Source organism: Hemitrygon akajei, chromosome 19, assembly GCF_048418815.1.
Source record: "Hemitrygon akajei chromosome 19, sHemAka1.3, whole genome shotgun sequence".
NCBI lineage: Eukaryota > Metazoa > Chordata > Chondrichthyes > Myliobatiformes > Dasyatidae > Hemitrygon > Hemitrygon akajei.
Window position 1 is genome coordinate 33,677,947 of NC_133142.1, and position 15,138 is coordinate 33,693,084.

Sequence of the window (15,138 nt, forward strand, 5' to 3'; positions counted from 1 at the left end):
TACATACAGTATACGTCACCGTATTTGAGATTCATTTTCTTGCAGACATTCACAGTTAGTACAAGAAACACAATAGAATCAAGTACAAAAAGAAAAAAAAATAAGCAAGAAATATCGAGATTATGAGTTGAAGAGTCCCTGAAAGCGAGTCCATAGGTTGTGGGAGTAGTTCAGTGATGGGGACGAATTAAGTTGAATGAAGTTTCCCCTCTGACCCTACAGCCTGATAGTTGAGGGATCACAGCTGTTCCTGACCTGTGGTGTGGGTCTAACCCGTTCCAGCATCACTCTGCTTCTATTGACTTGGATTAGTTGCCAGACCAGCAATGCATCAATTTCAAAACCCTCCGCTGTTACTAAATGTCAACAAGGCCTTACCCCTTCCTTTCTCTGAAGCCTTCATGAGTGCTACAGCCCTCCTGCATTCTCTCAAGTCTTGCCTTTTCTATACCCAACAGCAGCCGTTGGTTTCATCAGCTCAGACCTTAAATTCTGGTATTTCCAATATAAACCTTTCTTCCTCTCCCATCTCATATAACATGCACCTTAAAATGCATATCCAAGATAAATCTGCCCTTACATTTCATAGAATATTGCATGTACTCTAATATCAACGTATATTAGAAATTGTTGCTTTGAAGTGTCCTAAAGTGCTTAGCTCTGACATTGTTATTACATACGGTAATCAGTTTTTGATACTGTGACTTTGAATTTTAAAACGCGTTCTTTTTTAACCCCACAAAATAAATTTTCTCGCCACCCTTTTCCCTTTTTTTACATCTCCCCTCTGGAAAACTACAGTCCTTAATCTCTTGTGAAATTGTCTGCTGTGATGAAAAGAAATCTCCATGGGAACCTGCACATGGAGGATGCACTGGGCTTTGAAGAAGCTGAAATACATGTTTACTTTCGTGTAAACATAAGGGAGTCGGTAAAATTAGTCAATCCATTTACCACAATTAAAAAAGTATAAGTAAATTATCAAGGAAAATCACCTAAATGTGATTTACAATATTCTCTGGGTAGCTGAGAAGACTATCAATCTTATGAGCTCATGTATTTAAAGATTAAGTTAAGAGGCTGAACTAATTTTTTTTTGACAAGCAGCCATGTACGGATTCCAGATGGTGATCACCTGGATTTAACCACCTTGATAAAAGTACTAAAGTCACAAGATGTAAGCTTTTCTATAGCATCTTGAAACAGGGATAATACTTCCTCTGCAGTAAGTATTTTATGTAATCACAATACCAAGAACTTACCAGGACTGCAGAGGACTCTTATGTTCTCCTTCAGCCATCAATGCCTCCTTGTTCAATTTACAATGGCCTCCAATTTCACCCTCTTGAAGAAAATCTTCCTTATATCTGTTGGGAGCACAAGGACAGGATTAGGCTGCCTTCTCAAGTTTGTTCTGCTATCAGTTAAACAAATAACATACTTAAATGAGACATTTACAGTGCAATTAGGATTTGCTAGAAGACCACAGTTAGTTCCCATCCATCATCTTATGACTGGCTTGAAAAGTCACTGCTGAGTCATCATGTAGGAGCCAAGGCATGGGAGCCTTTTTGATTGGCATTCCTACAATCACCATTCATCATATAAACTAATGTCATGATGATTACCAATAGAATAATTCTTGACTTCAGTGGCTAGATAAGAGATGATGAGGATCTTCCTAAGATCAAATGTTCATATGACAAATTACTGATCTACAGAAAGAGAAGCAGAGTTAACATGTCAGGTTCCAAGCCCTTCATTAGAATTGGGAAAGAGCTCAGGGACCCTGGATCATAGGAAAAGTAGAGGCGATAGGTCAAGAATTGCATATCCTGTGGTTGAATAGGAAAATGCTACCTGACCGAGAGTCACACTGACTCTTTCTGAGCCTCGGATTTATCACTAGTCAACTCAGACAACATCAAATACACACGTCATCCATTTTTCCTAGTTCATCAAAAAGCTTAGTCAAACATGATCCAAGATCTGCCTTCCAAAAAGCTATGCTGTCTCTCTTTAGTTAACCTCTAACTTCTTTGTGCCTTTTTTCCCCACTGTAAATTGTTTCCAGAGTGATTTTACACATCTAAGAGTCTATTTCAAGTGATGCCAGAACTTCCAATGGCTCCACATGCTTTTGTTACCAAGCACTTATAAATGCTGCTAAATCACATTTAAGCATGTTTACCTTTTCATAAAACTCAGGTTTCAGCCAATTGACAAAAAAGGAACAACAATATCTCCAGGGAAGGGCATAAATATTCCCCTGACATCTACCAGCAAATCCAAATGGAAACTTCACAGATCTGGAAATGGGATGAATGTCCCAATTACGAGGTGTTCTCTGTTAAAATACCCCCAATGAAACTTGCAGCATGGTGTTATCAGATATGAAGAATAAGACAATGGACAAACTTTCAAAGAAATGCTAATATCACAATAACAAGGAAGCATCTTCAGAAGAGTGTGTGGCACGTGGCCAAGTGGTTAAGGTGTTGGACTAGCGATCTGAAGGTCGTGAGTTCGAGCCCCAGCCAGGGTAGCGTGTTGTGTCCTTGAGCAAGGCACTTAACCACACATTGCTCCAGTCCACCCAGCTGAAAATGGGTACTGGCAAAAATGCTGGGGGTTAACCTCGCGATAGACTGGCGTCCTATCCAGGGGAGAGTCTCGTACTCTCAGTCGCTTCACGCCACGGAAACCGGAAATAAGCACCGGCCCGATGAGCCTATATGGACTTTAACTTTAATCTTCAGAAGAAGGCAGAAAACCTCCTGAAGTTTTTGTAGGCTGACTGAGAGCTTGTTATTTAGTCCAAACAATGGCCAATCTAATATTGTCTCTTGGTATACAATTAGATACTGTATATGGACAGATTCACACAAATTTACAACCAAATGAAAATTACCTTGTTTTCAACTTGTAAAATTGAAAATTCTTTAAGAAACAAGCTTATATTGCTCACACATGTACATAGTCCACCAGTCTCACATGCCAGGAATTTGTTGGCTTCTTGAGGCACTTGTGGAGTCAGCATTGGCATTTAGCACTGCAGTACCTGCTCTACCATGTTCAAGCGTCAAAGGCAGACAGGAGGACTGGGATCGAAGTGGACCATGAGTTATGCACAGGATTTGAGGTGTTGACCCTCCAGCACTCTTTTCTTCAGATAGCCAAAGACTGTGCTAACACATTGATGGCCTGGTGAATTTCATCATCAATACCTGCCTTCATTGAGAAGAGGCTTGGGAAATGTGGGAAATGAACTACAAGTTCAAGGGTCTCATTTTGTACCTCTATTGGCAGAGGAGAGCTTTGCACTGTGAGCAGCATATACAAAATACTGCAGGAACTCAGCAGGTCAGGCTGCATCTATGCAAGTGAATAGCAGTCAACATTTTGGGCTGAGATCCTTCATTCAGACCAGTGGAAGCATTTCAGAATATACCCTGTCAAGCCATTTAGGACCTAACATGTTTGAATAAGGTCACCAATCATTCTTCTAAACACCAGGAGGTGCAAACCCAACTGTCTAGTCTCTGTTTATAGAAGGATCCTCTCTTCTCAGGAGTTAGCAAGAAGAATCTCATTTTGACTTCTTTCTTTTTCGATACAGGGAACAACACCAAAATTGTGTATGGTTTTCCAGGTGTAGGCTCACCAACACCTGCGTAACTGCAACAAAACTTCCCTATTCTTAAACTCTAACACCTTTACCATAAAAGCTAATATATCAGTTTCCTTTTTAACTACTTATTAAACCACTTGGCCATTCAGCCCATCGAGTCTGCTCAACCATTCGGTCATGGCTAATGTATTTTCTCTCTCAGTCACAATCTCCTACCTTCCATAACCTTTATCGTGATCTCCACAGCTGTCTATGGCAATGAATTCCACATATTCACCACCCTCTTGCTAAAGAAATTCCTCCTCATCACAGTTCTACAGGGATATGCTTCTATTCTGAGGCTAAGCCCTCTGGTCCTAGACGCTCCCATTATTGCACAGAGTGCTAACAAGTTCAAAGGTTCATTTATTATCAAAATATACAAATCTGAAATTCTTCTTGTTCCAAGTTTCAAGAATGTTCTCAAGATTTCCACACTGACTCCTCGGAAACCCTGTCCCAAGACCACTGTAAATGATGAGAAGGAACGAGCATTGTGTTAAAATAGCACTGAGAACCTGGAGTCAGTGTGTAGAAATGCCCAGAAGCCAGTGTACACAAAAGGACACACCACCTCACAAATTTATCTCCTACCCTAAAATGATTAAATTTGTGGATTCCAAATTAGCCTCATCAGTAATCTCAAAACCCAGAGAATGCAGTGACAACAATAGAAGACCATTTTGAGCAAAAGGTCACGATACTACACACTTGGACTGCTTTAGATTCCGAGAATCTACATAGCACACTCACCGTGTGACTGGAAAAAGAAAACTGCATCATCATACAGGCGTCAACTGTTGCTAGCTACATTAGGAAGGTGAAGCAAATTTTGAAAACACATTAATATAAAGATTCTGCTATTACAATCAAGATATCTGAAGATAAAGACCTATCTGTGTTCCTTCTTGGGTTTCTCAAATCAATGTAGAGGTTAGAAGCTCTACAATAACGAGTGTACTTTGTGCACGCCAGGAAAGAATCACCCTGAAATGAAACATCACAGAAGAAACAAAAGTCAAACTTGAATAAAATCAAAGCCCACATTTTTTTTAAAAATCATTCAGAAACTAATGGGTGAACTTTACAATCAACGTGCGAACAATGCTTACCACCAACTTTTAGCCATTAAGATTAAAAGAAGCTTTGTAGCATGAACTCTCCCTTTTAAAAAGTAATTGGGAATCAACCATCTTCTGTTGGTGATATCTGTATCCAGCAATGGTGATGCCATCAGACAAGCTAAGAAGCCAATTATTTTGTAGTATTCTTACAGACAGTACATCAGGAGATAAAGAGTCCTAATATGATGTAGCAGTTAAAAAATTTATGGGAAGTAAAATGACATTGGGCATTAAGTTGGAAGGAAGGCAGAAGCTGAAGTGTCACCAACAAATTTGAAAAAAAAACTTTGAAACTTATTTGGCATTTTTACAGCTGACGAAATTTTAAAATTTGAGAAAATAACTTCCTAAAAGTATAAAGTGACATTATTTTTCAAGGATGGAGGGGTTGCTCAGCAATGGTTGTCTCCATGTAAAAACTCAGTTGCACCATACTCAATGTGGCCATAATTTACAATAGCTTTTACAGCGTTAAGGATGCACTAAAAGTCCACATTCTTGTTTTTTTTTAACCGTCCGGATTGGCAAAGTTAACAACATGGAACCTACGGTGTTGCAGGGCAGCAGTGACAATATTTTGTGGGTTTTTTTAGGTTTTACTGTGCACCCACAGACAGCAGAAGTTGCAATTACCCTAAGTAATGATGGTAAATGTAGTTGGTTTTGCTATTGTTACAATCACAAACTCTGTAGCAATATAAAAATGGAGAGACAAGACTAATTTCAAATTAAACCAATTTAAAAAGGTAGATCAGAAAAAAATCTTACTGATTTGACTGGTTCACACAGTGTTTTCATTTCATGAAGCATTTCTTTAACGTAACCAAAATCGCCTTGCTTCCAAAAAATCTCCTCTGCTCCCTCTATTGTGTTGGCCCTGTAACAAGACATAACATGAAAACCTAGTTTGTTAATATTTGGTTTATCCATTTACTGGCTGAGCTGCAAATCCTCAAAATCTCAATCTGCTTTTTGGCTGCATAACAATAATGGCAATAAAGCTGGGTTTAATGGAGGATCTGAACCAGTATGTGCATTTTGCACTGTTTCCATTGCTTGAAATCCCAAGAGCTCAAGATCAAAGCTCTGAACATTAATCTGTCATATTATTAAAACCAAAATTAAACTGAATTTCAGAGCATGTTAAAGTATAAATGCTTCGAACACCAGCACACATGGCATTTAAACGAATATCCACTTGGTATAATAGTGTGAAATACCATTCTGGGGAAGCTACAACAGCATAAAGAGCCTCATTCTGTAGTTACCAACAAATTTTCTAAGTGTTGATTCAAATATTATGGAAGCTGCAGATGAAAATGAAATTGTGCAACACAAAATTAATCAACTAGGAAGTCAGCCAGTCAAGTATATTGTCAGCTGTAGCTTAGAGGCCAGCACTCTCAACTCCAAGTCACAAAGACAAGGATTCAAATAATCACTACTTAAATAAGAGTTGATAAATGTTTGTGCAGAAAAATTAGAACCTGGAAGGTAGTGCCCATGATGATGACATGCATTAAGCTGGTATTCACTCCGTACTGACATAGTCTCTATACTCCTCTTGCTGTAAATCTGCTCTTTTCTGTCCTTTATGATTAAGAGCAGATGTGAAGAAGCTATCTGAACAGGGAGCTATTGAATCAACAAACTGTAAACGTGCAACTGCTCCATCTATACTTTTGATTAAGGAGATGTCTAGCTTGATCTGCAATCTGAACAGTTGAATTCTCCCTTGAAAGAAAATACTTTAAAGCAAAGAATTTTAAGTTGAAAGGCTGCAAAGAATGCAAAGTACTGGGGAGCATTATAAAACAAAAGCTATTTTAAAAAGTATTTTAGTAAACTATTTAAGAACTTTTTAAAAAGCTATTTTAGTAAACTATTTAAGAACTTTTTAAAAGCTATTTATTAATGCTTTTTTTGAGAGGGTGATTTTAGATGCATATCATATTTATACTGAGTTAAGTATTGTATATAATTGTTTTTTTTTGATACAATAAGTGTATGGGACATTGGAAAAATGTTGAATTTCCCCATGGGGATGAATAAAGTATCTATCTATCTATTCGTATAACATTTTGGTAAACTCCGTACACCAACAGTTGCAGCATAGAGAAAACAACATGACAGGATAAATGGCTTGCCATTAGTATTAATGATGAAGAAACAGTTGGCATTTAATGTAAAGGAATTAAATTAAGCTAAGTCTATTAATAAATGGAAACCATTAGGAATCGAGAAGAAAAGAAAATGGCTAAGAGAATTTTAATCAAACAACAAGAAGAATGATGTCTGAAAGATTCAGTTCAGTATTAAGGCCTCTGGTTACCATAGTTCTAAGTCAAAACGAGACATAAGACATTAGCTAAGATGCTATGAGTGATGGCTACAGCCAAAGACAATGTGTTTCCAGGATATGTAATGAAACTCTTTTTGGGCGAAAAACCTTGACTAGCACAATTCTAGCCCCTGAAGAATTTTCTTCAGAACAACCAGACAGGGAGACAACCAACTTGTATTATTCTTGTGGGTTGTCCAATAAAATCTCTTATCAAATGAATCTGTCTACATAGTTTCATGCCCTTAATCACAAGGTGCAAAACATTCCAACTTTCACTGGCTCGACTTTCAGAGGCCAGGTTTTATGAGTTTAAATTACAAACTTTGTGGCAAAGTGGAATCCCTTTAAAAAATTTTAATACCTTCCTGAGGGCTTGCTGAGATCCAAACACACCAGCCCAACAATATCGTTGACTTTGCTAAAACCAGAAAGGGTCGGCTTTACAGCAGATCAGTACCATGTTTTAAAGTGTCAACATCGAATTTCCCACCCAACATAAACGCAATCACTTTTAGGTGAGAGTTGGGAGAAGGTGGTTCAAATTTAACAACAACTTATCATTTATCCCTAAAAAGTTAAAATCAATAATTATACCACAATATTTACATTGATGCTTAAGAGGGCAAGAAAAATATTGAATCTGTCATGTCATCTGTCAACTGAAGCCAAATAGAGAAAATACACCAATTACCATATGACATAGAAAGCCATTTAGCTCATCAAGTCTATGCCAATGCAAAGTGATCCCAGTTCCCACCATTTTTTCATATAAATTATTCTCCCCACATTCCTATCAACAACCCCGGATGCTACCACTCCCCTTAAAGCTAGGGGCAATTTACAGAGGCCAATTAACCTACCAATACATGAGGAAGCCAGAGTAGCCAGAGAAAACCCATGGGGTTACAAGAGGAACATTCAGACTCTACAAAGACAGTACAGGAGGACAGGGATTGTACCCAGTTTGCTTGAACTGTGAGGCAGTAGCTCTATTAGCAGCATCGCTGTAGTATTTTGTTGAGTCACGTTTATACCATGGCAAACACTTGCACAGAAATCAAAAAAAGTTTGTAAGAAATGAATCACAAATTAAATTGTATTTTAAGTAATTATAATAAATACATTTCATAAATCATTTATGGCAATCCAAAACTCTGAGGTTCTAGTTAAGCAATTACAATAAATAGTGTTTACTTTTTAAAGCTACAGTTTACACTTGTGATAGAGGATTTGTTGAACTGTCATATTCAATGTCTTTTAAAGCTTTGATAAGGGGATGAGTAGCTTCATCTGAAATCTGAAGAGTTGAATTTTCCCTTAAAAGAAAATAATTTAAAGCAGTTTCACTGATTAAGTAAACGATTAAATGCTCACAAGAAGTCTAAAATTTGCTGTCAATCTTCAGGACAAAACGACAAATGGCTATAAAATGAATACATTCTTAGTATAGAGCCATAAAATTAAACTCTAAATCCTGCTGAAACTTAATTTAATAATCATTCCCAATATTCCAAGAGATAATTAAGCTTCAAATTTAACTCAAATTATAAATGCATTTGTTGCATCGTTAGTCAACAATCAACACATCAATTCTTCTCATGAATGAGACATAACTCCAAATTCATATACTGTTCTCTTTATTACCTTTGATGAGGGTCTTACCATCCTGAAGCAGCTTCAGAGCACACTGGGTAACTGAATCTGTATTCTGGTTTGCAATTCTTTTCATAACCCCAGCAAGATTCCAGCTCTCTCAAATGTTTCTACAGAAAAAGCAGAAATAGCTTGATGTCTAATTTAATTTTAAATAAATTACTGAATACTCATTCTTTACATACTGTTAAAAATGTATTGGACTGACTTGTTAACATAAGAACAAAATGGTTAAATGTGGTATAGAAAAAAGATTTTAAAAGAATGAATGCTCTTATTCTTTCTAAAACATTCATTTTTATTCTTAGTTTAAAAATACTTCCAAAAGGTATTATTGTTCAACTAAAATAATGCAAGTAATTAGTGATAATGGCAAAGATTTATAGCTCAGTGGTGATATAAATGTATTAAAATATTGGATATATTTTAGAAACTGATTTAGAGACATGGTCCTATAAATCACATTAGCAGGGCAAAAATTCACTCAACATTCCCCAGTTCTGTAAATTGACAATTTCATCAATGTTGAAAGAATATCTAAGTACAGCTTAGACAGTTCTTAATGCAAACAAAAATAAAAATTTGGTGGGTAATTACCCCTAGTAACCTTCAGCCAACAAATAATGGCTGATTTAGTGCAGGATGGCTAGGGACCAGAATGTAGAATGACCATTTGCTGAATTCTTGAATACAGAGGGGTTGAAAATGCCGTCTCCTCTGGGTGCACGTTGCTCAGTAACTGAAATGCTTCCGCCCACATAGCCTTTGTTGCCACACAGCAGGAATTTTCTTTTATATAATGCTAATATAATTTTGAAATCCGTCAATACAATATAATTGCGATTTTGAGCAATCCACAATATCGAGCAGCATTAGCTGTCCTTCATACTATTTCAGATCTGATATCTTTATAAATTCCTTCAGAAAAAACTGTTTGAAAACAATTGAAGCACTGCAGTACGTGAAAGCAAAAATTAACAAGTTACGGTCACAGTACCTTGGCAATACCGTTTATCGGAGTGACAAAGTGAAAGCTCTGCTTACATCTATTGAGTTCTGATGTTGATACTGCGGCTGTTACTCGATTCATTCAATGTATGTGTCATCATTTGGATAATAGATATCCTGTCGATGAGTTAAGAGAATGACAAGCTTTGGACACCATTGCTTTTCAAATGCAACCAATTTTGAATTTGGAAGCGAGAATGTTGTACGACTGACAAAAAAAGCTCAGCTACTATTATGAATTACAACAAAAGTGTTGCCACTAAAATAGTGCAGCAATACTATGATTTCAAATTTGTCCTTTCGAGAAAGTTAAGACTGATTCAACTAAAATGTTCACTGATAGGACTGTTGAACTATATGTTTAAGAATGAAGAATTTGAAGAACTGTCAATTCTTGTTGACCTCCTTGGAACATTTCAAATTTCTAGTTCTGACTGTGAACGTGGATTCAGTTTTGTGAATTCAAGCAAACATATATTCAGAAACAGACTAGAAGTGAAGCATTTGGATGATCTAATGACGATTAAGACGCACCTTTCAGCTGGATGTGAAATTTATCTGGACAGTGTTTATACACAATGCATTTGTAATAAAGACAGATGAGAAAAAGTTTATGAAATGTGAAAGATTTTTTTTGTTGTACTCTATTTCATTACATCCTTCAATTAATAAATAAAATCTAAAGTATGTGATTTTTCAATTCTCATTCTAAATATTCATAGTATGCCAAATACAAAAAATAAATATTTAAATGCCACGCAGTTTTCAGGCCATGTAACAATTTCCTGCTCAGAGCAATGGCTGGTCACACAGCTGTAAAATAAATTAGAGGGAACATTAATTGCACAGTATACTCACTTTGTTTTTGAAATAGACAATCTTCAAACAGTTTACTGTATTTCAAAAGTAAACATGTCAAAATTCTTAGTCCTACGGGGCTCTGTTAACATTTTATGCAGACCAGTGGCTGATAATTTTAAAGTCAAATGTGCTCTTCTGCATAAAGTGTTTTACAAGGGACAGGTGACAATGCAGACTAAAAGCATTAATCCACGGCAACGTGGTCAAACCCAACCTCATAACAGAAAGAATCGCAACATATAATGAAACTTCATGCTTGCATATCTATGCAGCCACACAAAAAGCAGCCTTCAGAATGAGGACCACATTTGGTACAGTTTTCCCCTTTTTTTCTGGTCATTTATGTAACAAAGTCCTGCAACCTTAATTCAATTTTCAGTTCCAGATGAATTGGAAAAGTCATGATTTCGACAGTGGTCGTAAGTATAGGCCACCACAACAGCAGGCACTCCAGTGGGAGCATCCAGCAGCTGATGATCAGATTCTATTCAGTGATCAAACATCACTGTTGCCTGTCTACAAGCTTTTACTTTATCTATACATTCCACTCATCATGTTCTTGCTCCCATAGCCATACTGTCAACACCATGGACCAGTGTGAATAAAGAACATGACCTAGCACTTGCTGCAATTGTCTTTGATACTCTTTCTCCCCTGCCCCACCCCCAAGACCAATTCAAATTGATGATATGCACATCAATCTGCAAATTAACACAGTCTACTCAGTAGTCAATGTTGTCACCCATGTACAGGGAAGTTTTGAATGCCTCTACTGCCTGGGATTATCATCACTCTCGTACCCACATTTTCCCTGATAGTCTTGAGAAAAGGCTCATGGCTCTCAGTTTCCAGGGTAGGGGTGGGAGGGGATGCACCAGCCAGCTCTCCCGGCCCCTTGTTTCCTGCCACATCCTTGAATTGCTGGTTTCACCATTTTCCTCCATGATGTGTCTTTTCTCCTGCCAGTCTCCTTGCTCCTTTTTACAGGATGTTCTGCGGGAACTCCAGGGATCCTTTACTGCTTTGGACATTGACCCTCTTAGATTTGCAGGGTTCTCCTTTCCTTCTTTGAACGTCCAGCCAACCCCTGCTTCGATGTTGCTCTTGAACAGTTCTACGTCCCTTTGGACTGGTGGTTCGAGCTTCATACCATACTTGCCCCATGCTGTTTTGTTTTCCTGTTTTCCTCCCATCCATCTTTTTTTCCTCTAAAAGTACAGCATTATTTCCCATCACAAAGTGCACAAATAAGATTAAACCTACCTTAAATGGACAGAGAGAGTCTTTCTCACAACTAATAGCTATATCTATGTTATTGTGTAGAAAATAAGGAATATGTTCAACAGGCAATCGAATGTTACTGTACAAAGGCTCTTCCTTGGCACTATCCACATTGTTTTTGTCTTCTAGTCCAAATCCTCCAGCTGGTCCCATTGCAAACTGAAGCAGTATTAATATCACGACTGAAAAGATAGGAGACCTGAGGGGGAAAAAAATTAAGTCCTAATAGATTTCCATTTGTGGCTTAGCAACAGAGAATGATATAAATATTAAAATTAATGACTTTACTGAATAAAACAAAGAACTGATGCTCTAGAATGTTTATTCTGTTGAAAACGTACTCCAAAACTTCAAATTATGTTTAAGTAAACAGCGTTACTAAAATATAATTCATTGACACAGCTTCTTTCTCTTGTAATAAATGGAATTACTGCCACAGATTGTGATTTAATCTTGCCTTTAAATGAGACATAGAAATAATGAAAAGAGATTAACAAACATCTGCATGATTCAAACCTGTGTTTAACCAGCTGGAGGTAATAATCAATTTAATATCTATGTGACCTACATGAGATATAAATCCTGGAACAAAACAAGTGACTACACGTCTGTCTCAAATCTATTAGTTAACAGAAAATACAGCTCCAATTGTTAGCACTGCTTTAGACACTGCCTTGTTATAGTACCCAGTTAGGTTGCTAGTCTCAAATGATCACATGAAATGACACAGTGAGTACCATAACTTATATTTAGGCATTGGGCCAGGGGCTTGTGATCCTGAATGGAACCAAATTTCCAAACACTGAAGACCTCAAGGCAACCCTGCCTCCTTCCCTTGGGGCCATATCCAGAAACTTACAGCTACTTGCGTGTTGCAGTAAACAGACTTATTTCAAGATCAACACACACAAAATGCTGGTGGAACAGAGCAGGCCAGGCAGCATCTATAGGGAGAAGCGCTGTCGACGTTTCGGGTCAAGACCCTTGGTCAGGACTTATTTCAAGCTCTATAGTTTATGCATTCTTTGATAATAAACGGGCTTTGAATCTTTAAAGTTATCCTAGTTCACAGGTTGTTAACGTTCACAGACACCTCCCGCTGGCCCTCATACTCTCATCGCTAACTGTCAACAAAACATTGAAAATATCAAGACAATCACTGTCATCACTCATACTAACTTGAAACCCCCCTGTGAATGTTCAGCACTCTCTTACACAAGATCATTCCCAATCCTGCCAACAAAGGAGACACCGTTGCTTTTTGGTTGAAGTATGTTTGAACTCTCTGACATCCTCTTAGACTTTCCTCTGGTATATGCTTCCAACTCTGAACATCAGGCATTGTCTCTCAGACAGTCAATGAACTCATTTCCTTTGGATATCTTGCTTCCATAAACCCCATCTTCTTCATTCTCCAACCACGCATAGCTCACTTCAACCTCTTCTCCAAGATCCACAAGCAGGATTCTCTGGGCAGAACAATGATCGCAGCCTATTTCTATCAAACAGAGCTCATTTCCACCTTGACCCTACCCTTTGCTCCCTCCTCCATATTCTTCCTATTTGCATCCATGCTATCTCTGAAGATTATCTCTTGCATCAAAAGTTTGCAGTTTGCCGGTCCCACCAGGACATCAAATCCCTCTGCGCCTCCCCTTCTACCAAGATGCTCTGAGGAATCCGTGATTCCTTCTTGAAAAGACAAACCAGTGTCCCTCTTGTTTTCACAATGAACAATTTCAACTTCAACTCCACTCACTTTTTGCAAATCACAAGCATAGTGGGGAACCCTCATGGGTCCTAACTGGGGGCAGAAAATTCTGAGAGAGTCAGCAAGCAAAGCAGCATCATTTTTAATGAGATCTACTTTCTATCACCTCAGATGCTACCTGGTTAACTAATTATCTTCAGCAATTCTTGTTTTTATTTCAGATTTTCAGGATTAACAGTAATTGCTTTTTGTCAAGCTTGTGATTTCAAGTTGCATGTGTCCCTTCATGAGCAAAATGACATAATCCATGTTTCAGTCATTCTAACGTTCCTCACTTAATTTCCCAGTTCACTAGGGCTGCTTCGGAAATCAAATCCCTTTTTGCGTTCTACTTGATCACTTTCTAAAGACAGTGGTGTTTTTTTTAAATTATTAAACGTAATTTTGGAAATCCGAATTAATAGCAAATCTGCATGAAACACTCACCAAGTCAGACACCATCTGTGGAGAGAAAAAAACAGAAACATGTCAGGTCTAGGGGCAGGGTGCACAATGATGCCATTCCAGAACCCCCAACACATAAACAGGGCAAATCGACAAGTAATAAGCACAACACAAATCTTTATCGGACGGGCCAAGAATTTTCTTGCGTAGTCTAGCTGCGATTTTAACGATTATAACCTGTTTTAATCTACCCCAGCTTCTCATTCTACGAGTTTACTAAACCTTAATGAGAAAGGATTCGCTCTCAACCAGTGTTCACACCGAAAAGTGGTTTAGATGCTTTTTTCTTTTCTCTCCACACGTCCCCACAAACCCTGCACTAAATACCGGACAGCTGATGAGACTCTCGGAGTTTTGTGGTAACAATGTATCGTCCCTAGGACTTGCTACCTGGGCCGGCGTACTAGGAAGAAGCTGGACAAGCACGGCGCCATCACAAGTGCAACATCACAACCTTCCCCCAGAAGCAGGGAAGCGATGGGAAGTGCCTCCGCCGCTCGGGGTAGAAAACATCGCAGAGATGTGACGGTTCCAGGGATGACATCGCGGTTTACATTCTTGGGCTTACATTGCAACTTTGACCGTACTCAGAACGTAATCCATTGAATGTAATTCATGCAAGTTATTTCTATCCAGAGCTAAATTTAAAATCGGAAGTACTATATTTCGAATGCATTTGTTGCACACCGACTTTATTTTCTCTGAAGCCTTGAAATCGCATATAATAGCAGAATTCTTCTATCGGGCAATAGAATCAAAGATTCATTTTGACTGTGAGCGATTACTGAAGCCTGGATCTGATGCCTCGATAGAAAAGGAAATGGTTTCACTTTCCCCGGGGCAACTTCTGATGAGACTCAAGAGATACAATAAATAACTGCGCTCCATCCTTCAAAATCACTAGCGGGAAACGGTACGCTGTCAATGTCCTTTGCGCATTCCCCATCAGACAACAGTTAGAGGCTCATACAATTAGGTGAAG

General features: G+C 38.1%; 1 protein-coding gene across 3 annotated transcripts in view; it reads right to left on the reverse strand.

The window, feature by feature from the left end:
* The window catches only part of eogt (EGF domain-specific O-linked N-acetylglucosamine (GlcNAc) transferase), a 37,641-nt gene that overhangs the window by 22,359 nt on the left and 144 nt on the right, over window positions 1-15,138 (reverse strand). The window contains exons 1-7 of one of the 3 annotated variants that reach the window (XM_073072358.1): window positions 14,547-14,685; window positions 14,139-14,153; window positions 11,924-12,140; window positions 8,801-8,901; window positions 5,563-5,671; window positions 4,563-4,657; window positions 1,263-1,367 (exon numbers count right to left, since the gene is read on the reverse strand). In XM_073072358.1, the coding sequence (XP_072928459.1) occupies window positions 1,263-1,367; window positions 4,563-4,657; window positions 5,563-5,671; window positions 8,801-8,901; window positions 11,924-12,140; window positions 14,139-14,153; window positions 14,547-14,590 (686 nt within the window). In that variant the 5' untranslated portion in view covers window positions 14,591-14,685. Of the gene's footprint in view, window positions 1-1,262; window positions 1,368-4,562; window positions 4,658-5,562; window positions 5,672-8,800; window positions 8,902-11,923; window positions 12,141-14,138; window positions 14,154-14,378; window positions 14,440-14,546; window positions 14,686-15,138 lie in introns of those variants that run through there. The other 2 variants (XM_073072359.1, XM_073072357.1) reach the window with 2 other exon arrangements.